General features: G+C 37.2%; 1 protein-coding gene across 1 annotated transcript; it reads left to right on the top strand.

Moving 5' to 3' along the window:
* Nucleotides 1-965: 965 nt before the first annotated feature.
* On the top strand, nucleotides 966-24,428 carry CREBL2 (cAMP responsive element binding protein like 2). The gene is made up of 4 exons (XM_053718907.1): nucleotides 966-1,410; nucleotides 12,719-12,916; nucleotides 16,339-16,486; nucleotides 23,017-24,428. Coding segments are annotated over exons 1-4 (363 nt in total). The 5' UTR covers nucleotides 966-1,395; the 3' UTR covers nucleotides 23,019-24,428.

Genomic DNA, 24,428 nt, shown 5'->3' with positions numbered 1-24,428 from the left:
AAATATACGCGCGTAACTTCTAAGTTACGCCGTATATAGGATACCAAACCCGTGCAAATATTGGCGTCGCCGGCTTTTACGGGCGACTATTTATATCGGATCGAGGCCCTTATTTACTGCACATAATTAAACTTCGTATTTTAAAATATTTAAGCATTCAACAAGCGTACGGTCACTGGAAAATAGGTTTGTTGTATATGTGGTTGTGCTATAAAGCTTCTTTTAAAAATGTGACTTTAGTGGGAAGCTACTTTAATGATAAGTCTCTATCTTATTTAGGGTTTCAAGGTGTCCAATATATAACTGGGGAGGGGACGGGGGGCGCAGTAGCGGGAGAAGCCACCTCCCTAAAATGAGTTTTTGCAGTTTGGGATGTCTGTTATCTATCTTCTATAAGCAGCAAATCTTACAAAACAAAAGATTACTCCATGTTTTTCTGTTCTCCAACAGCCTTTCCAAGGGTCCTTAAAAAATAACTTTATTGTACCACTATTTTTTCTTTCTTTTTAAGCACAAGCTTTATTAAATTTGCAGAATAAACGTTTTCATTGTAGGACTTTTTGGATATAACAAACTGCTTGGAGTATAATTGATTTGTCATTAGAAATGTATTTTTATTGCCTTATTATCAAGTTTATTCGTATTATTTTTATCGTGGTAACATTTATTACATAGTGAAATTACTTCCTGAGATTTCATCACATATGCAAAAATATTCCTATGAATTAAATTTTAAAAGATATCTGTATCAGGAGGAGCCTACAAACACGCAGTACATATTATACTTCATTTCTTTAAATTTAGGATTTGTGTAGACTAAATTCATACAACTAATTACTGATATAAACGTTTTGCCTACAGTGGCTCTACGAGGTTTATATAAACGCAAGGCATGCTGGAATATGTGGGTTTTTTTAAAAATAATTATGTCACCACGCCCCTTTCACAGCCCTTTTTACCCAACATCCTCTTGTGTCCTCGCTTTTCCAATATTCGCAGCACTTTGCTTATGGTAGCTGTAGTTTTATTCAGTATTTCTTTTCGCACATTTCCTGTCTAGGCTAGTTAATAAGAGACTATATTTACCAGCATTCTATAGGCCAATTATTGTACCCGTGACGTTACGAAGCAGACTGACTGAGGCACTGGTAAACAAACTAATGGCTGTTCCGCCGTGGCCTGAGTACTGCTGGTGAACAATCTACCAATTAGAGCTATTATTAAGCCACCGATAGGGACTAGAAACAGTTCAAAAGGTTTAACTGATACGGGTGTTCGTGATGTATTTAATTTAAGCCTGGTTATTTAATCGTGTTGTGTAAATCTGTAGAATATTCTAATTAGAGTTTAGACTGTGACATTTCTCCCCTGGAACTGACGTTAAAGCCCGCGATCATGGACGATAATAAGGTAACGTGTTTGTATTGTTATTGCTTTATTTAACAAAACCCTCATGCAATATTAATGATACTGTAACAAAGTAGTGTTGCTTTGGAATGTTTTGCAATTAGTTAAGTATTGTTACCATATGATTTCTAATATTACTCCTATTGCGGATCTGTGTAAAGACCTAAACAGCACTATACTGACGAGGGTTTCAGTACCTAAATGTTTATGTATAATTTTGAGGTGAAATACAAAATAAAGGTGGAAACAATTTTAAGTATAAATTGAGTGAGGATAATCTACAAACTGAAATTGAGGAGGTAAAGTATTTTTATTTTAACAATCTGTTCACTGACCCAGTCCCAAGAATCGTGATGATTATTTTTTTTTATCTATTCCTAATTATTTTTCTTGGATGTTTCCAGAATTTTCCATCAGTTGGTTTGGTTATCCCAATGGCTATAGTTTGTAACTGTGCATCTCGCGAGGTATTTCAGGTGTAGAGACTTGTTTTTTAATTATCTCTGCATCTATAATATAAAACAGAGTTAAAGGGACATGAAACCCAAATTTTTTTTTTATTTCGTGATTTAGAAAGAGCATGTCATTTTAAACAACTTTCTAATTTACTTCTATTATCTAATTTGCTTCATTCTCTTGATGTCACTTGCTGAAAAGCATATCTAGATATGCTCAGTAGCTGCTGATTGCTTGCTGCACATAGAGGCCTTGTGTGATTGGCTCACACATGTGCATTGCTATTTATTCAACAAAGGATATCTAAAGAATTGAGCAAGTTAGATAATAGAAGTAAATTGGAAAGTTGTTTAAAATTGCATGCCCTATCTTAATCATGAAAGTTTTTAATTTTGACTAGACTGTCCCTTTAAAGTTAAACTATTGAGATGTGTAGTAATAATCTTTTTTCAGGTGTTTAGTTGAACTCCTGTAGTAGCATGCTACATTATCAAGTAGTGTCCAACCTTTCTAATAATAATGGGACATATATTTTATCACCTCATAGGACTGGGGAAACTACAAATTGATTAAAATGATGCATTGTTATACAAAGTTATTATGTTTTGCAATGTAAATCACTTTCAGGTGTAGTTGAACTCAGTAGTAGTATGCTACTTTATCCAGTGGTGTCCAACCTTTCTAATAATGGGACATATATTTTATCACCTCATAGGGCTGAGGAAACTACAAATTGATTATATTGTTATACAAAGCAGCACTATCAACCCAGACCTTATCAAACTTTTTCTCAGTGCTATTTCACCACATTTGAACCATAGTACCCTCTTACAAAATATTATTTTACTTTATATTGAGCATAGTGTTTAAAGGGACATGAAAACACAAAATTTTTATTTAGTGATTCAGATAGAGGTTAATTGGCATGTTTAACGTATTTTCAATTATCAAATTTGCTTCATTCTTTAGATATCTATCTTTTGTTTAAGAAATAGCAATGTACATGGTGAGCCAATTACACAAGACCTCTATGTGCAGCTACTAAGCCTATTTAGAAATGCTTTTCAACAAAGGATATCAAGAGAATGAAGAAAATTAGATAATAGAAGTTGGAAAGTGGTTTAAAATTACGCGCTCTTTTCAAATCATGAAAATGTTTTGGGTTTCATGTCCCTTTTTAATGTGGATCCTAACGAATGCACACTATGGGCCAGATTACAAGTGGAACACAGACGTTGGCGCAACAGCGGGTGATCGTTTGCGAGCAGGTTAAATTGTGCTCATATTACAAGCGGAACTTGATCGTGATTTACACTAGAATGATTACCGTGACTTCAGAGCTCTGGTTAACTGTTTGTGGAAATAAAGTTGCACAAAACGCTTACAAAGCCCGTTGAGAAAGTTCACCCGAGAGTGAATGAAACGCGTTCGGGAGGAAAGTTAAACAAACCTTGCCTATTGAGGGGGACAATCGTACATTACCGGTGAAATAATACCGGACAAGCTGAGCCACTGAACTGGAAAAATAAAGACTGGAGAGCGGACACATAGCTCCCGTTGCAAAGACCAGATACTACGGCTTGTGCTGGAAGTGGAGAGCAGCTTTAATTATTATTACGTGCACATTATTTGCACTTATCTTGTAAGTGTACATTTTTATGGCTTTACTTTTATAAAAAGAAAGATACAGTGATTCTCAGATGCGCTTGTGTTTTTTGTTGTTTTAGCTTACAAAGTATAGTTACTCATAACACCATCTAATAAAAATTATTAAATAAAAAATATTGCGTACAAAAGTTATGTGTTTAAACATATGTGGTATCGGGCAGACAAAAGGCTTTAACATAGAGATACATATGTTTTCAGGCCAAAAATGGTCCGTCCTCAGAATATCTATATCTATATCTTCTTCTTTCATATTGGCAAGAGTCCATGAGCTAGTAATGTATAGGATATACAATCCTACCAGGAGGGGCAAAGTTTCCCAAACCTCAAAATGCCTATAAATACACCCCTCACCACACCACAATTCAGTTTAACAAATAGCCAAGTAGTGGGGTGATAAAGAAAGGAGTAAAAAGCATCAACAAAGGAATTTGGAATTGTGCTTTTTACAAAATAATCATAACCGCCATAAAAAAAGGGGTGGGTCTCATGGACTCTTGCCAATATGAAAGAAATTAATTTATCAGGTAAGTTCTTACATAAATTATGTTTTCTTTCATGTAATTGGCAAGAGTCCATGAGCTAGTGACGTATGGGATAGCAATACCCAAGATGTGAAACAGCCATTTTCTGCGGAAGAAAATAAATCCACAACCCAAAAATAAGTTTATTCTCCTAAATAAAAGGAAAAACTTAAATCATAAGCAGAAGAATCAAACTGAAACAGCTGCCTGAAGAACTTTTCTACCAAAAACTGCTTCCGAAGAAGCAAATACATAAAAATGGTAGAATTTAGTAAATGTATGCAAAGACCAAGTTGCTGCTTTGCAAATCTGATCAACTGAAGCTTCATTCTTAAAAGCCCAAGAAGTGGAAACTGATCTAGTAGAATGAGCTGTAATTCTCTGAGGCGGGGCTTTACCCGACTCCAAATAAGCCCAATGAATCAAAAGCTTTAACCATGATGCCAAAGAAACGGCAGAAACCTTCTGACCTTTCCTGGAACCAGAAAAGATAACAAATAGACTAGAAATCTTCCTGAAATATTTAGTAGCTTCAACATAATATTTCGGAGCTCTCACCACATCCAAATAATTCTTAGGATTAGGACACAAAGAAGGGACAACTATTTCTCTGTTAGAATTCACATCCTTATGTAAGAATTTAAATGAAATCCACAAAACTGCCTTATCCTGATGAAAAATCAGAAAAGGAGATTCACAGGAGAGAGCAGATAATTCAGAAACTCTTCTAGCAGAAGAGATGGCCAAAAGGAACAACACTTTCCAAGAAAGTAGTTTAATGTCCAAAGAATACATAGGCTCAAATGGAGGAGCCTGTAAAGCCTTCAAAACCAAATTAAGACTCCAAGGAGGAGAGTGATTTAATGACAGGCTTGATACGAACCAAAGCCTGTACAAAACAGTGAATATCTGAAAGTTTAGCAATTTTTCTGTGGAATAAAACGGAAAGAGCAGAGATTTGTCCTTTCAAGGAACTTGCAGACAAACCTTTATCCAAACCATCCTGAAGAAACTGTAAAATTATAGGAATTCTAAAAGAATTCCAGGAAAATTTATGAGAACACCATGAAATGTAAGCCTTCCAAACTCTATGATCTTTCTAGAACCAGATTTATGAGCCTGTAACATAGTATTAATCACTGAATCAGAGAAACCTCTATGACTAAGCACTAGGCGTTCAATTTCCATACTTTCAAATTTAATGATTTGAGATCCTGATGGAAAAACAGACCTTAAGACAGAAGGTCCGGTCTTAATGGAAGTGGCCAAGGTTGGCAACTGGACATCCGAACAAGATCAGCATACCTAAATCTGTGAGGCCATGCTGCAGACACCAGCAACACCAACAATTGTTCCATGATGATTTTGGAAATCACTCTTGGAAGAAGAACTAGAGTTGGGAAAATTATAAGCAGGATAACACCAAGGAAGTGTTGAACGCATCCACTGCTTCCGCCCGAGGATCCCTGCTCCTGGACAGGTACCTGGGAAGATTCTTGTTTAGAGATGCCATCAAATCTATTTCTGGAAGACCCCACATCTGAACAATTCGCGAAAACACATCTGGGTGGAGAGACCACTCTCCCGGATGTTAAGTCTGACTGAGATAATCTGCTTCCCAATTGTCTATACCTGGGATATGAACTGCAGAAATTAGACAGGAGCTGGATTCCGTCCAAACAAGTATCCGAGATACTACTTTCATAGCTTGAGGACTGCGAGTCCCACCCTGGTGATTGACATATGCCACAGTTGTGATATTCTCTGTCTGAAAACAACAATTGAACAGTTCTCTCTTCAGTAGAGGCCAAAACTGAAGAGCCCTGAGAATCGCACAGAGTTCCAAAATATTGATTGGTAATCTCGCCTCTTGAAATTTCCAAAGCCCTTGTGTTGTCAGAGATCCCCAAACAGCTCCCCAACCTGAAAGACTCGCATCTGTAGTGATAACAGTTCAGGTTGGACGAACGAAAGAGGCCCCTAGAACAATACAATGGTAATCTAACCACCAAGTCAGAGATAGTCGAACATTGGGATTTAAGGATATTAATTGTGATATCCTTGTATAATCCCTGCACCATTGGTTCAGTATACAAAGCTGGAGAGGTTTCATATGAAAACGAGCAAAGGGGATCGCATCCGATGCTGCAGTCATGAGACCTAAAACTTCCATGCACATAGCTACTGAAGGGAATGGCTGAGACTAAAGGTTCCAACAGGCTGCAACCAATTTCAAACGTCTCTTGTCCGTTAGATTCAGTGTCCATGACTTTGTCTCTATCTGGAAACGTAAAAAGGTTACCCTTGTCTGAGGAATCGAACTTTTTGCTAAATTGATCCTCCAACCATGTCTTTGAAGAAACAACACTAGTTGATTCGTGTGAGATTCTGCAGAACGTAAAGACTGAGCAAGTACCAAGATATCGTCCAAATAAGGAAACACCGCAATACCCCGCTCTCTGATTACAGAGAGAAGGGCACCAAGAACCTTTGAAAAGATTCTTGGAGCGGTCGCTAGGCCAAAAGGAAGAACAACAAATTGGTAATGCTTGTCTAGAAAACAGATTCTCAGGAACTGATAGTGATCCGGATGAATTGGCATATGAAGATATGCATCCTGTAAGTATATTGTGGACACATAATGCCCTTGCTGAACAAAACTCAGAATAGTCCTTAGTCAACATTTTGAAAATGTTTAGATCCAAAACTGGTCTGAATGAATTTTCTTTCTTTGGGACAATGAATAGATTTGAATAAAACTCCAGACCTTGTTCCAGGAACGGAACTGGCATGATTACCCCTGAAAACGCCAGGTCTAATACACACTTCAGAAAAGCCTGAGCCTTTACTGGGTTTTAAGGGATGCGTGAGAGAAAAAATCTTCGCACAGCCGTTCTTACTCTGAATCCTATTCTGTACCCCTGAGAGACGATACTCTGAATCCATTGATTTTGGACCAAATTGATCCAATCATCTTTGAAAAATCTTAATCTGCCCCCTACCAGCTGAGCTGGAATGAGGGCCGCACCTTCATGCGGACTTGGGGGCTGGCTTTGATCTCTTAATAGGCTTGGATTTATTCCAATTCGAGGAAGGCTTCCAATTGGAAACAGATTCCTTGGGGGATGGATTAGGTTTCTGTTCCTTATTTTGACGAAAGGAACGAAAACGGTTAGAAGCTTTAGATTTACCCTTGGGTCTTTTATCCGGAGGCAAAAAAACTAACTTATTACCTTGGAAAGAAAGATGGCAATCTGGACTTAGAAGTCATGTCAGCATTCCAAGATTTAAGCCACAAAGCTCTTCTAGATTAAGACATAGATTTAACATCAATTTTGATGATGTCAAAAATGGCATTACAAATAAAATTATTAGCATGTTGAATCAAGTTAACAATGCTAGATAAATCCATGATCCAATATTTTTCTTTAGATAAGCTTAGTTTCCTATCTAAAGGATCTTTAAAAGTACTATCTTCCGTAGGAATAGTAGTACGTTTAGCAAGAGTAGAGTGCCCCATCAACCTTGGGGATCTCTTCCCAAAACTCTAAAGTAACTGCTGGCAAAGGATACAATTTTTTTTTTTTTTTTTTAAAACCTTGAAGGAATAAAAGTACCAGGCCTATTCCATTCCTTAGAAATCATATCAGGAACGGGAAAAACCTTTGGAATAACCATAGGAGGTTTATAAACTGAATTTAAGTTTACTAGTTTTTAATATCAAGAGGACTAGTTTCCTCCATATCCAATGTAATCAACACTTCTTATTTTAACAAAGAACAAATATACTCGATTTTAAATAAATAAGATTGGTCAGTGTCTGTCTATCTGAGGCAGGATCTTCTGAACCAGATGGATCCCCCATCATAGAAGGATAATTCAGCATGTTGCCGGTCATTTGAAATTTCATCAACCTTATGAATAGTTTTTAAAAGACTTTTTACGTTTATTAGAAGGCGGGGTGGTAGAAAAAGCCTTCTGAATGGAATCCGAAATAAATTTATTTAAAATTTACAGGTATATCTTGTGCATTAGATGTTGAGGGAACAGCAGCAGGTAATGAACTACTACTGATGGATACATTCTCTGCATGTAAAAGTTTATCATGACGGCTATTACAAACCACAGCAGGAGATAAAACCTCCAAGTTTACAACAAATGCACTTAGCTTTGGTAGAACTGTTATCAGGCAGCTGGTTTCCAACAGTGATTTCTGAGACAGGATCAGATTGAGACATCTTGCAAATGTAAGAGAAAAAAACATATAAAGCAAAATTATCAATTTCGTTATATGGCATATAGGAATGGGGTCTTAAATAATGAAAATATTTGGTGCCAAGTATGACGCACAACAAACAGAAAAATATTTTTTTTGGCGCCAAGTTCGTCCGGAAATGACATACTCGCGTCACAGATGATGTAACCTTGTGACGGTCTCGACTAAGGCGCCGGAAATGACTATTTTGCGTCAACTAACATAATTTCGCGCCAAGAATGACGCAATAAACTTTGGCATTTTGCGCCCTCGCAAGCCTAATTCTGCCCGTGAATTTAAAAGACATTCAATTTGAAAAAGACTAAACCCCAGGTAAGAAATTTTTCCTAAAAAAAAAAAAAGCATTTCCCAGATATGAAACTGATAGTCTGCAAAAATGAAATATACTGAAAACCTGAATCATGGCAAATATATAAGTACAATACATATATTTAGAACTTTATATAAATACATAAAGTGCCAAACCATAGCTGAGAGTGTCTTAAAGGTACATAAAACCCAAAATTTCTTTCATGATTCAGATAGAGAATACAATTTTAAACAACTTTCTAATTTACTTCTAATCTGTTTCATTCTCTTGGTATCCTTTTGTGGAAGGAGCAGCAATGCCCTACTAGTTTCTAACTGAACACATGGGTGAGCCAATCACATTCAATATATACAGTGGATATAAAAAGTCTACACACCCCTGTTAAAATGTCAGGTTTCTGTGATGTTAAAAAATGAGACAAAGATAAATCATTTCAGAACTTTTTCCACCTTTAATGTGACCTATAAACTGTACAACTCAATTGAAAAACAAACAAATCTTTTAGGTAAAGGAAAATAAAAATAAAAAACTAAAATAATATGGTTGCATAAGTGTGAACACCCTTAAACTAACTTTTTGGGTATGAGTTTTTCAGCATGGCACTGTCATGAATTCTCCGTTCATCGCCGCGTCACCGCGGCTCCCGGAGCTTCTCAGTGTGGATGACGTCACGTCGCTTAGCAACGTGACGCATCCTCTGACACACCCCTCTGTATTCGTCACCGCTCCTGCCTTTAAACTCCGGCGGGAGATCGTACTCGGGGCCTGTTTGTTTGATTCCCCGGCATCTGTGAGTACTTGAATATATTGCTTCTCTTGTGTACCGACTTCTGCCTGCCTGACCTAGCTCTTGTCTAATCCCTTCTACTGTTGTTTGAATACCGACTCCTGCCTGCCTGACCAAGCTTTTGCCTTACCCTATTACTGTTATTTGGATATCGACTACTGCCTGCCTGACCTAGCTTTTGCCTGATCTCTGCTTCTGATTTTTGGATACCGACTTCTGCCTGCCTGACCTTGCTTATGCCTTATCCTTAAACCTTCTCTTGGATATATATCTTCTTGTTTGTTACAAGCCTGCTTAAAGGGACATTTACTTTTACAAGCTGCAAAAGAGAACTTTGTCTTTTTGTTTGTTACAAGCCTGCTTAAAGGGACATTTACTTTTACAAGCTGCAAAAGAGAACTTTGTCTTTTTGTTTGTTACAAGCCTGCTTAAAGGGACATTTACTTTTACAAGCTGCAAAAGAGAACTTTGTCTTTTTGTTTGTTACAAACCTGCTTAAAGGGACATTTACTTTTACAAGCTGCAAAAGAGAACTTTGTCTTTTTGTTTGTTACAAGCCTGCTTAAAGGAACAATTATTATTTCTTGAAACCTATCTTGTCTGTTTCCTGAGTGGGTCACGTCCTGGTTATTTCTCAGTGTGCTAGCGTGTGTTTTTCTATTCACACTAGCAGTTGGGTTACACCCCGGACTGATTCCTATACGGCTGACAGGCACATCTTGACTTGGCAAGATTTGCCCACTCTTCTTTACAAAAACACTCTAAATTTGTCAGAATGCGAGGGCATCTCCTGTGCACAGCCCTCTTCAGATCACCCCACAGATTTTGAATTGGATTCAGGTCTGGGCTCTGGCTGGGCCATTCCAAAACTTTAGTCTCCTTCTAGTGAAGCCATTTCTTTCTTGATTTGGATGTAATGCTTTGGGTCGTCATGCTGAAAGATGAAGTTCCTCTTCATGTTCAGCTTTCTAGCAGAAGCCTGAAGGTTTTGTGCCAATATTGTCTGGTATTTGGAACTGTTCATTATTCCCTCTACCTTGACTAAGGCCCCAGTTCCTGCTGAAGAAAAACAGCCCCAAAGCATGATGCTGACACCACCATGCTTCGCTTTGGGTATGGTGTTCTTTTGGTGATATGCAGTGTTTTTGTGCCAAACATATCTTTAGGAATTATGGCCAAAAATTTCAACTTTGGTTTCATCAGACCATAACACCTTTTGCAACATGCTTTGGGAAACTTCAGATGTGTGTTTGCAAAATTTGGATTTTTTTTTTTTTGTAAAAAAAGCTTCCGTCTTGCCACTCTACCCCATAGCCCAGACATATGAAGAATACGGGCGATTGATGTCACATGTACCACACAGCCAGTACTTGCCAGATATTCCTGCAGCTCCTTTTAATGTTGCTGTAGGCCTCTTGGCAGCCTCCCAGACCAGTTTTCTTCTTGTCTTTTCAGCAATTTTGGAGGGACATCCAGTTCTTGGTAATGTCACTGTTGCACCGTATTTTCTTCACTTGATGACTGTGTTCCATGCTATATATAATGCCTTGGAAATTCTTTTGTACCCTTCTCCTGACTGATACCTTTTAACAATGAGATCCCTCTGATGCATTAGAAGCTCTCTGCGGACCATGGCTTTTGCTGTAGGATACGACTAACAAAATGTCAGGAAAGACCTACTAGAACAGCTGAACTTTTATTTGGGGTTAATCAGAGGCACTTTAAATGATGACAGGTGTGTACTGACTCCTATTTAACATGATTTTGAATGTGATTGCTTAATTCTGAACACAGCTACATCCCCAGTTATAAAAGGGTGTTCACACTTATGCAACCATATTTTAGTTTTTTAGTTTTATTTCCCTTTACCTAAAAGATTTAAGTTTGTTTTTCAATTGAGTTGTACAGTTTATAGGTCACATTAAAGGTGGAAAAAGTTCTGAAATGATTAATCATTTTTTTTACATCACAGAAACCTGACATTTTAACAGGGGTGTGTAGACTTTTTATATCCACTGTATATGCAGCCACCAATCAACAGCTAGAACCTAGTTTCTCTGCTGCTCATGAACTTGCCTAGATAAACCTTTCAGCAAATAACAAGATAAGGAAGCAAATTAAATAGAGAATACAATTTGAAACTTTCCAATTTACTTCTATCTAAATCATAAAAGAAAAATTTTGGGTTTCATGTCCCTTTAAGTAATGAAAACATACTTGCCAAAAGACACCCATCCACATATAGCAGATAGCCAAACCAGTACTGAAACGGTTATCAGTAGAGGTAATGGAATATGAGAGTATATCGTCTATCTGAAAAGAGAGGTAGGAGATGAATCTCTACGACCGATAACGGAGAACCTATGAAATAGATCCCCGTGAGGAAAACTATTGCGTTCAATAGGTGATACTCCCTTCACATCCCTCTGACATTCACTGTACTCTGAGAGGAATCGGGCTTCAAAATGCTGAGAAGCGCATATCAACGTAGAAATCTTTGCACAAACTTACTTCACCACCTCCATAGGAGGCAAAGTTTTGTAAAACTGAATTGTGGGTGTGGAGAGGGGTGTATGTATAGGCATTTTGAGGTTTGGGAAACTTTGCCCCTCCTGGTAGGATTGTATATCCCATACGTCACTAGCTCATGGACTCTTGCCCATTACATGAAAGGATTTTTTTATATATATATTCTGTAAAAGCATATTGATGCAATATTCATATTTAATAAACGTTTGTGTATTTACTGTAAATATTTCCCATTACAATGTTCTGCACATAGGAGAATATGTTCTAAGTCTATGTAAAGAACATTGGAATGTGAAATATTCATATTTTCATGTCGGATTAGCGCACTTTAGAATATGCGGTTGGGTTAGCTTGTTAGTAGGGTGCTAGTTTCTCCTCCCCCCCCCCCCCCCTTTTTTTTTTTTTTTTTGTCCCATTGACTTCTTTGGAGGAATAAGTTATCGCGCGCACAATTTTCTAATTGCGCTAGAAGTAAGCTGTTTGCACAAGAGCAATACGTTTTTACTTTTAACTCGTAATATGTGTGCACCCCAAAGCATGCAAAGTTTACTTCTAGCGCAATTAGTGCTCTAGCGGAAGCACTAAATAGAGTTCTACTCGGTCTGGCCCTATTAAAAAGTTTCCAGAAACATTTGAGCAATGTAAAACTAGACATTTTTACAATTAAAAACTACCTCCTCACTTTTCCTGGGCAAGGCATAATTTTATTAATTTTTTTTTTTTATTTTTTTTTTTCTTCTCATTCACTAAATGCCCTTTTGTAGGTGTCTGGAGGAAAAGTGAAGAAACCCGGCAAACGGGGAAGAAAACCGGCCAAAATAGACTTAAAGGCAAAATTGGAACGAAGCCGGCAAAGCGCCCGTGAATGTAGGGCCAGGAAGAAATTGAGATACCAGTACCTTGAGGAGCTGGTGTCTAGTAGGGAGAGAGCAATCTGTGCCCTGAGAGAGGAACTTGAAATGGTAATAATGGGTGGGACTATCTACTTTGATAAGCAAATGGTTAATATTTTGGTGCCTTATTTCTGTAGATCTGTGCATTAGATATTTTTCATATGTTCTGTTTTTTAAAGGGACAGGAAACCCCAACTTTTTTTTTTTTTTTTCCCAATGATTTCGATAGAACATACAATTTTAAACAACTTTCCAATTTACTTACAGTAGCTCACAAGTGAGTACACCCCTCACATTTTTGTAAATATTTTATTCTATCTTTTCATGTGTCAACACTGAAGAAATGACACTTTGCTACAATGTAAAGTAGTGAGTGTACAGCCTGTATAACAGTGTAAATTTGCTGTCTCCTCAAAATAACTCAATACATGGTCATTAATGTCTAAACCGTTGGGAACAAAAGGGAGTACACCCCTAAGTGGAATTGTCCAAATTGGGCCCAATTAGCTATTTTTCCCTCCCCGGTGTCATGTAATGCGTTGGTGTTACAAGGTCTCTGGTGTGAATGGGGAGCAGGGGTGTTAAATTTAGTGTTATCGCTCTCTCACTCATACTGGTCACTGGAAGTTCAACATGGCACCTCATGGCAGAGAACTCTCTGAGGATCTGAAAAAAAGAATTGTTCTACATAAAGATAGCCTAGGATATAAGATTGCCAAGCCCCTGAAACTGAGCTGCAGCACAGTGGGCAAGACTATACAGCAGTTTCACAGGACAGGTTCCACTCAGAACAGGCCTTAAAGAAGTTGGGTGCACGTGCTCAGCGTCATATCCAGAGATTGTCGTTGGGAAATAGACGTATGAGTGCTGCTAGCATTGCTGCAGAGGTCGAAGGGGTGGGGGGTTAGCCTGTCAGTGTTCAGACCATATGCTGCCCACTGCATCAGATTGGTCTGCATGGCTGTTGTCCCAGAAGGAAGCCTCTTCTAAAGATGATGCACAAGAGAGCCTGCAAACAGTTTGCTGAAGACAAGCAGACTAAGGACATGGATTACTGGAACCATGTCCTGTGGTCCGATGAGACAAAGATAAACTTATTTGGTTTAGATAGTGTCAAGCATGTTTCGTGGCAACCAGGTGAGGAGTACAAAGACAAGGTGTGTCTTGCCTACAGTCAAGCATGGTGGTGGGAGTGTCATAGCCTGGGCCTGCATGAGTGATGCCGGCACTGGGGAGCTACAGTTCATTGAAGGAACCATGGATACCAACATGTACTGTGACATGACCGCAGAGCATTTCAACATAACGACCCCAAACACACCTCAGACGACCACTGCCTTGCTAAAGAAGCTGCGGGTAAAGGTGATGGACTGGCCAAGCATGTCTCCAGACCTAAACCCTATTGAGCATCCGTGTGGCATCCTCAAACTGAAGGTGGGGAAGCGCAAGGTCTCTAACATCCACCAGCTCCTTGATGTCATGGAGTGGAAGAGGACTCCAGTGGCAACCTGTGAAGCTCTGGTGAACTCCATGCCCAAGAGGGTTAAGGCAGTGCTGGAAAAAAAATAGTGGCCACACAAAATATTGACACTTTGGGCCCAATCTGAACATTTCCACTAAGGGGTGTACTAACTTTTGTTGCCAATGGTTTAGACATTAATGGCTGTGAGTTATTTTGAGGGGAAAGCAAATTGTTATACAGGTTGTACACTCACTACGTTACATTGTAGCAAAGAATCATTTCTTCAGCGTTGTCACATGAAAAGATATAATAAAATAATTATAAAAATGTGAGGGTGTACTCACTTTTGTGAGATACTGTATATTAGCAAATTTGCTTCATTATCTTGTTCCTTCAGCAAAGGATAACAGCATTGCACTACTGGCAGCTAGCTGAACACATCTAGTTAGCCAATCACAAAAGGCAAATATGTGCAGGCACCAATCACTAGCTAGCTCCCACTATTGTAGGATATGAACGTATTCTTTATCCACAAGGGATACTAAGAGGGAAAAAAAAGCACATTTGAAAATAGAAGTTAAGTGTCTTTAAATGACATGCTCTATCTGAATCATGCAAGTTTAATGTTGACTTTCTTATCCCTTTAATACACTTCTTTCCCTCTTAAATTTTTAGTGATTTAGGAATAATCTTGACTTTGTTGCATTCTTCAGGAATTCTGAAGGAGCATAATAAAGAGTGGAGCAAGTCTAAGTAAATTAAAGGGACAGTCTACACCAGAATTTTTATTGTTTTAAAAGATCGATAATCCCTTTATTACCCATTCCCCAATTTTGCGTAACAAAACGCGGTTATATTCAAATGATGGTAAATCCGATCGTTTAACAAACACTAGGATTTACCATCAATAAGAATAAAGTGGGGTTTAAAGGACCACTCAATGCAGTAGAATTGCATAATAAAGACAATGATTTAGCACCTACTCTGAATTTTAAATAAGCATAGAATTTTATTTTGACAAATTTTTAGTTATCTTTCTCCCATTTTCTGGCTCCCTGTATCATGTGATGGATATCGGCCTAGTATACATATACCCTATGAGCTTGTGCACATGCTAAGTAGCATCTTGTTCCTCAAAGTTTGAATATGAAGACTGTGTGCAAAATTTGATAATGGAAGTAAATTGGGAAAGTGTCTTTAAAACTTCATGCTCTTTCTGAATCCTAAAAGTTTATTTTGACTTTAGTGTCCCTTTTTAAGTTTTTTTATTTAAAGATGTCACCTCATTGGTAGAAGAGCACTGTGCCGTGGGTGGCCAGAGCCGCTAAGGATGAGTTTAGCTTTTTTTTATTTTTTTTTATTATTATTAAAATAACTGACTTAAACTCCACTTTATTTTTAGTGATGGTAAATCCTAGCATTTTTTAAAACGCTTAGATTTACCTTCACTTTAATATACTATACCTTTTTGATTACCTTGTTTCTAAGCCTCTTCTGATTGCCCCCTAATCACATCACTATTTATCTATTGACTTGCATTTTAGCCAATTAGTGCTGTCCTGTGCAACTCCATGGGAGTGCGAACAATGTTATCTATATGGCACAGATGAACTAAGTCTCTTGTTGTGAAAAGCTAATAAGAAAAGCACATGATAAAAGGCTGTCTGTAGTGGCTTAGAAACAGGCAGACATTTAGAGTTTTGCATTTTATAAAGGTATATCAATATAACAATGTTGGTTGTGCAAACCTGTAGTATTTGTAACAATGTAGAACGCATTTGTTGCTAAATTGCTTTCATATAGTGCTGCTGATGTGCACATTCTTGCGCCTACTTGGATATGCTGTTAAAGAAAGGATACCAAGGGAACAAAGTAACTTGTAGTAATGTACATTTTAAAAGTTGTGGTGTGGGAGAGGTGTGTGTGTTTTTTTTTTTGTTGTTTTTTTGTTTTTTTTCCTGTATTTGAAACATGAACTGAGTTTCAAGTTTGCGTCACATGAATACTAAACTCACTTCCTCTCTTGCAGTACAAGCAGTGGTGCACAGCAATGGATCAAGGAAAAATCCCTTCTGAAATCAAAGCTTTACTTAGTGGTGAGGAATTCAGTAAATCTGCACCTAATTCAGGCAAACCGCACAGACCAGGGAAAACAGACCATGCAGAGAAATGTCCCTGTAAGTATTTGTGTGTCTTGCCCAGTGATATCCAATCTGGGGGAATTTAGGGCCTGATTTTCAAACTCTCCAGCTTGGAGTGAAATGATTGACAACTCAGTGAATTGTAAGAAAAGGGGCATAAACTGTAAGTCCCAGAGGGATAAGGGCTGCCTCCCATAGAAAGTAACCAGACTCTCTGGGACAGAGAATCTCACAGGGTAGAGTGAAGTTTTTAACAAGATTCACCTGCATACAGCTGGCAAGATTGAGAGCATCACACACCCCTACTGCCCAAGGAACAACCCTGTGCAGCCCACTTTCTGAAATGGTCTGGTTTATTGCACAGGGGGAAAAAAAAAATACAAAAAGCAATTTGCAAATGACAATATACAGAGCATAATCCTTATTTGTTGTTTTCACAAAAACAATCAAAGTACAATCAGAATTTGTGCAAATCAAAATGCATTAACATACAAAATAGTGTAAATTAATATAGAACACAAAGTGTCAACACAACTCATGTCATGCAGTGCTATAGTGTACAATGCTTGTCTCTCCTTCACATCCAGAAATGCAGGGAACGCCCCTTAGAGAAGTATAGCAAAAAATGCCTTTCTGGAACCTTGAGTGATCTTGCAGTGGTGGAGGATAATTCTAGATTATTAAGCCTGAGTAAGGAACTTGAGAAAAATTAACCACTTTGAGGGAGTTGCCATTCTATGTCTAATTATGATTCTTCCCTCCCTCTCAGATCGTCCTTGCCTTAATCGTGCACCTCTTACAGATCCAGTTTGAATATGGTCATAGTGGGTGAAAATCTCTGAACAGCACATACTGTCTGCAATTTTATTTCTTTTTGATTAAAGATATTTTTTTTTATTTTTTTTTCATCCTTGAGATCTGCATTTCAGCTGTATTGAACACTAGGCAACTCCAGCAAATGACTTTTTTATTTAAAAATATATCTATCCTACTGATTTCTAGACCATTATTCAACCAATTCTGCCTTTTTAGAGCTGGTTCTCCAAATATATTTTTTTTTTCTCCTTTTCATATTACCACATGTTTACCAAAGCAACGAAGATAGATATAATTATATGTATACTATATGGTGGTTTTTGTATTTGGTTACATGTTTTACGTTAGAAGTACAAATCCCAACTCCAATTTTTTTTTTTTTACATTTCCCTGCCTGACTTTTTCATTAATCCCTCCTTTTTTTTTTAATTATATGATAAAATACCATTCCCCCCCCCCCCCCCAACAGTTCATAATCTTCTCAGTCTCTTTGTTTCGGTTTTTGTGTTTTAAAATGCAAATAGTCTATTTAAAATATAACTATTATTTTCTCTAAGTACAGTATTGTATTATCTGTCTAATGATACTTTGTATACAAAAGTGATATAAAAACCTTTTAGGTTACATGTATAAGCTGTTCTATGATGTGTGTAAAAAAAAAAAAAAAAAAAAAAAAAATTGCTACCTCCCCCAAAATTATTTACATACTGCTTGTGCAATTATGGCACATGTTTGTAAAAGTTTCTTTAGGATCCCCCTTTGTTCGGAAATGGTAGACATTTATGGCTTTGCCCTTGCTTTTTGGTAATAAGGCCACTAATTGCAGCTGTGCACCACACTTCTATTCCCGGCAGAGAAGGGGTTAATTGGGTAGCTTAAAAGGTTAATGTTGGCTTCAGTGTACAGATTAGCCTCCTACCCGATGCCTCCCAAACAGCTCTTTCTTCCTCCACCTCCCACTGATAACCCTATCTTAGGTACTGGCAAGACAGTCTGCCAGTATGAAAAAAATAAGGATTTTTTTTTTTTCCCTCTTTTCTTCAGTGGCGTTGTGTAACCCCCATTCCCCCCCCCCCCCCTTTCCTTGTAGCTGCCCCATCCCTCCCTTTCCATAGTGTAGGGCCTCCCCTGCTGGTCCGCCCACCCAACTCCTTCCCGCCAGCTCCAGCAGAAGATTGTTACAGACTGACACAGTGTCACCATCTGGAACGATCATGCATCTGCCCTCATATGGAGGAGGAGCACCAATTGTGTTCCAGCTCCATATGTGGCAGATGCCTGAAGCTTCAGGAGCTCCAGATTTTGGCTGTAACTTAACAGCTGAGAGTGCTGGAGCATCATGCGGTACGATAGCTGAAGATATATGTGTGTGTGTGTGCGCGCTAAATCTTGTTAGACATGTTTAATTAAAACACCCATCTCTATATTGTAAGCTGTATACGTGTTATCATGGGTGTTGCAAGGGTCAAGAACAGTTCCTTTAAAGTAGTGTCTGTAACTGGTTTTTGTTTTTAGTCTCTTACTATAAAAACTATTTTCCTAGGTCTATTTCTTTCTACATTTATTTGAAGGGTGGCAAGATCCACCTCGTACAATTTTTGCATACACCTAAAGTAAGGTGCTCCTAATAATAAAAATATTGTTTTTGTGTATTTTTCCAAATTAGAAAAAAAATAGGGTATTTACTTGGTATAAGTTTATAGAAAGTAAGCATTTTTTATTAACTTTCAAAATATAATAAGTTATCTAAATGATCTTATTGTAAGATAAAATAAGCAGTATTGTTTTTGTGATGTTTAATGGCAAGAATGTAAGATGAAAATTGTTAATCTTATGATATAAGTAAAACAATCACCTAGCACTTAAAGGGACAGTCAACACCAGAATTATTTTTATCTAAAAAGATAGATAATCCCTTTATTACCCATTCTCCAGTATAACCAACACAGTTTACCTCTGATTACCTTGTATCTAAGCCTCTGCAAACTGCCCCTTATGTCAGTTCTTTTGACAGACTTTTTAGCCAATCAGTGCTCACTGCTAGGTAACTTCACGTGCGTGATATAAGTAAATTGGAAAGTTGTTTAAAATGATATGCCCTATTTGAATCGTGAAATTTTTTTTTTTTGGCTTGACTGTCCCTTTAAAGCAATGGTATCTACAAGAAGGGACAATACATCCTTTCAGCGTATCAACTCTTTAGACCATTTAAAACAAATAGGCCAATATTACTGGCCGGTATGTTTGAATCTCAGCATCAGTTAGGGTTGTGTGTATAAAGACAGACTATGGTGTAGATTTATCGAAGGCTAGGTAAACTCTGTATGTGCTTCGCCTGTAACTGTGCCCCAGCTCGCCTCCGGAGAAGTGCACATGTGCGCCTAAATTTATAAAAAAAAAAAATTATGTAATTTTGCGTGTTTAGTAAAACGCGAGCTGGGGCGTAATAATGATAAATTTTGCCTGTCGGAAAACATTTACTCCCTTTATCACAGTACACCCCTATAAATATTTACGTTGCCATGTCTTTTTTTTATTTTTATAAAAAGGGAAAAAAGTTTTTTTAGTTATCTATTTTGCGCATATTTATATTGTATAATGTTTCCGTGCTGTTCTTGCCATATGTTGGTAGTTTTAAGATCGCAAAAAAACAATATCCAGAGAGATACACTGTCTCTCTGTGTCTCTACACCCGTATGCGCCTGTGGAAGCGCAAGTTTCTGGCAATAGCAGTCTTTTCTTGGTGCCGAGCCTTTGAAAAATTAGTTAAAAGAAGAAAGTACTGCATCATAAGATGTAAAAGCATGTATGATAATTGTGTTCGCCTCAGTATGTATGGCGAAATATAGAACATGCAATTTAAGGAGAAATGTCAGTTCCCTATCGGCGCAAAGCAATGATAAATAAGAAACTGGGTGTATTTGTAGGTCGTTCTGTGAAATTACGCCTATTACTAATGTATATTGGTGGGCATGCGCCTAGGCGAATGCAAGCGGAGTGCGAAGAAGTTCTTTCAGATTTGTGCTATTATAGGCACAGATTGCTTTTAAAAATATGCGATTGGTGCATATGTGTTTTTGCCCGCAATTACAGGTGAATTGCTTTGATAAATCTACCCCAATATAAAAAAGAGTGAATGTGTTTCGGCCTGCAACTAGGCCTTTTTCAATGCAGCAATCCATACTTGAATGACTAGTGTACCCTCTGGTATTTAAAGTTGGCTCCACCCTGTTTTTTTACACACCTGTGCTTCAAGACGCCTTGCTGATGCTCATCAGGCAAGACTAAAGTTTCTAACACATATGTGGATGTGTCTTCCTATCTATCATGGATTGATCTCCAATCAGCTTAAGTGCATTCCCCTTGAAAGTAAAGATATCAGTATGTAAACAATGTTGCATGTTTATCATTATGGATATTCTAGTAAAGCTTAACTGGCTTAATAAGATAATAATTTTTTTTTTATATATAATATAAAAAGTCTACACACCGCTGTTAAAATGTCAGGTTTCTGTGATGTAAAAAATATGAGACCGATAAATCATTTCAGAACTTTTTCCACCTTTTAATGTGAGTTATAAACTGTACAACTCAATTGAAAACCAAACTGAAATATTTTAGGTGGAAGGAAGTAAAAATAAAAAAATAAAATATGGTTGCATAAGTATGCACTAATACTTTGTTGAAGCACCTTTTGATTTTATTACAGCACTCAGTCTTTCTGGTTATGAGTCTATCAGCATTGGACATCTTGACTTAGCAAGATTTGCCCACTCTTCTTTGCAAAAACACTCCAAATCTGTCAGATTGAAAGGGCATCTCCTGCACACAGCCCTTCTCAGATCACCCCACAGATTTTCGATCGGATTCAGGTCTGGGCTCTGGCTGGGCCATTCCAAAACTTTAATCTTCCTCTGGTAAAGCCATTCCTATGTTGATTTGGATGTATGCTTTGGGTCATCATGCTGAACAATGAAGTTCCTCTTCATGTTCAGCTTTCTAGCAGAAGCCTGAAGGTTTTGTGCCAATATTGTCTGGTATTTGGAACTGTTAATAATTCCCTCTACCTTGATTAAGGCCCCAGTTCCAGCTGAAGAAAAACAGCCCCAAAGCATGATGCTTCCACCACCATGCTTCACTATGGGTATGGTGCTCTTTTGGTGATGTACAGTGTTGTTTTTGTGCCAAACATATCTTTTGGAATTATGGCCAAAAAAGTTAAACCTTGGTTTCATTAGACATAAAACCTTTTCACACGATGCTTTTGGGAGACTTCATATGTGTTTTTTGCAAAATTAGCCGGGTTTGGATGTTTTTCTTCGTAAGAAAAGACTTCCGTCTTGCCACCCTACCCTATAGCCCAGACATATGAAGAATACAGGAGCCAGTACTTGCCAGATATTCCTGAAGCTCCTTTAATGTTGTTGTAGGCCTCTTGGCAGCCTCCCAGACCAGTTTTCTTCTTGTCTTTTCATCAGTTTTGGAGGATGTCTAGTTCTTGGTAATGTCACTGCTGTGCACATTTTCTCTAATTGATGATGACTGTGTTCCATGGTTTATCTAATGCCTTGGAAATTCTTTTGTACTCTTCTCCTAACTGATACCTTTTAACAATAAGATCCCTTTGATGCTTTGGAAGCTTTCTGCGGATCATGGCTTTTGCTGTAGGATGTGACTAAGTAAATGTCAGGACAGACCTACTGGAACATCTGAACTTTTATTTGGGGTTAATCAGAGACACTTTAAATGATGGCAGGTGTGTACTGACTCCTATTTAACATGATTTTGAATGTGATTGCTTAATTCTGAACACGGCTACATCCCCTTCAACAAAGTATTCGTTTAAGGGTGTGCACAACCATGTTATTTTAGTTTTTTTATTTTTACTTTCCTCCACCTAAAATATTTCAGTTTGTTTTAATTTAGTTTTTTTCAGTTTATAGGTTACATTAAAGGTGGAAAAAGTTCTGAAATGATTTATCTTTGTCTCATTTTTTTTTCACATCGCAGAAATGACATTTTAACAGGGGTGTGTAGACTTTTTTTTTTTTTTATATCCACTGTATATATCCAGTAATACTTCAAGTTTAATATAGTCCCCTTGCATTTATTTTGAACAGGTAAATATTTCAAACTTTAGTTCTTAAATGATAATGAAGTTACTGAAAATATTTTAAAATGCATCTGAGTACAAATTGCCACGTTACTCTACCTCTACAACCGACAAAACACACTATAGTGATCAAAGTGTTTTGGTTTTTTTTTTTGCAACATCCACCGCTTACACAGTTTTAAAGGCTGAATTGATTGTTATTTTTTAAATTACATTTGTGTATGAAAAACAAGGATAAATGAGCCCTGACATCACCATCAAAACAAAATGAGATTAGCGGTTGCTGATCATTATTACTGTGACAATAACTGGTCAACTAAAAGGATATTAAACCTCTTATTTGAGTGGTGGGGTGTTTCTCTTTCAAATTAGTGGTTTCAGGCTATAGTTCTCTTGTCAAAACATTATAAATTATCCTAGATGTAATTTTGACAAGTTCAAACTTTTTTTGGTGAATTTTCCTTTAAACAAGCTTATGTTGAGTAACAATATAATTATATTGAAGATGGTAAAATAGTGTGGTGGTTTTTTTTTTTTTTGTGGTCATTTTTGATCTTCCAGTCCTGAGACCTACCGCTGAAACATTTTATGCTTTGTTTTATTTATTCATATTTTTCTCCCCCATATTCTCTGTTAGGAACACAACTTATATGTATGATGAAACATCCACATAGTGGCAGAAAATGGCACACACAGATGATGATGGTGTCTGGTGGAACCATCTCAACCGTAAATGGGTTACCTGAGCTTGAACTTTTGGCAGCAACGGACGGTCGGGGCATGAAGTCACCTATAGCCCAGCAGATATTCTCACACCTCTCTTCGCTGCCTTGTTATAACAAGTGTAATACTTTTTGCTTGTTTTAAGCTACGTTAGGATTACTCCTACAGCTTCAGAGTAAAATAGAGAGAGAGCTAAGAATGCATGAATCTTCAGTAGGAAGAAAATCTTTTAAACTATTTTGTTTAAGGATATTAAGCTGAAATATTTGCCTTGTGTTTTATTTTTGGAAGACTTTATTTACAATATATTTTTGAAATAACCTATAATTTTAAAGAAACTGACTTTTTACAGATTGACACACAATTAGAGACATTATTTATTTTCACTTACACTTAAAACTGCCCATAACTATTTACTTTGTCTAAAATCCTAACCTGGTTGTGACAAAAATGCAAGGGCCATTAAACTTTAGCATTGCAAAGGTATTATTTTACTTTTTAAACATCGTTTTTTTTTTTCCCACTACCCCAAAGAGAATGGAGTGCACACGGTGGACTTAAGAACCCTTACCTTTCAACAGTCTACATATTTATTGCTTATATCTGCGCAGGAGCTCATTTTTATCTAGTCCTAATGAGCCCCAAGAAAGGAGAGAAGGGAATCGTACCCCATGCATTTCAGTGCTCAGTTGCCAATATTTACTATGCATATATAAATAAAATAAAGCTTAAATCTCCCTTAAAGGAATGTAACAATTATTAACTTTTTAGGTTAGATATAGTCATAAACAGCAAGGAACATTTTAGACATAAAATAGATTTTTAAGAACTTGTGTTCCCTTTGTCACATGTATAGAAAACTGACAACCAAAAAATAAATATTATTTTCCATGTCCACTTATAGGGGAGAACTCTTTGGGTCTCCTTTAATTGATTTTAGTTGATAACTTGTCAACCCTATTTTATTGTTCAATCAATGCATTTGAAAACTTATTTTCTTGAATGTTAAACTTCAAATGTATTCTTTAAAATTCATTAGGTTTATTTGAGAATGTTTCACAATATAGCAAAAGGTGCCATAACAACAAAAATAGATTTCAACAGAAGGCAAGAGTTTGTTTTTGTTCTTATTTAGATAACCTATTAATGTTAGTATATTTTTAAATTGGTACTTTTTTTGCACTGTTTATCTCCTAAATCTCTTATAGGGTATATGAAAACTGACCTGTCTCAGGTAGCCATTTTGTTTCACTGAATGAAACACAAGGATTGGGGTTGATTACAATGTTTAACATTTCAGAATAAAAAGATTTTGTTTTACACAAA

This window comes from Bombina bombina, chromosome 6 (assembly GCF_027579735.1).
Source record: "Bombina bombina isolate aBomBom1 chromosome 6, aBomBom1.pri, whole genome shotgun sequence".
Lineage (NCBI taxonomy): Eukaryota > Metazoa > Chordata > Amphibia > Anura > Bombinatoridae > Bombina > Bombina bombina.
The sequence above is the reverse complement of the archived record's forward strand: the minus strand, read 5'-3'. Positions and strand labels throughout refer to the sequence as shown.

Excerpts from the sequence above, each read along its gene's own strand:
- CREBL2 (XM_053718907.1), top strand. Across the intron at positions 12,917-16,338 it reads TGAGAGAGGAACTTGAAATG|TACAAGCAGTGGTGCACAGC; the intron begins GTAATAATGGGT and ends CCTCTCTTGCAG.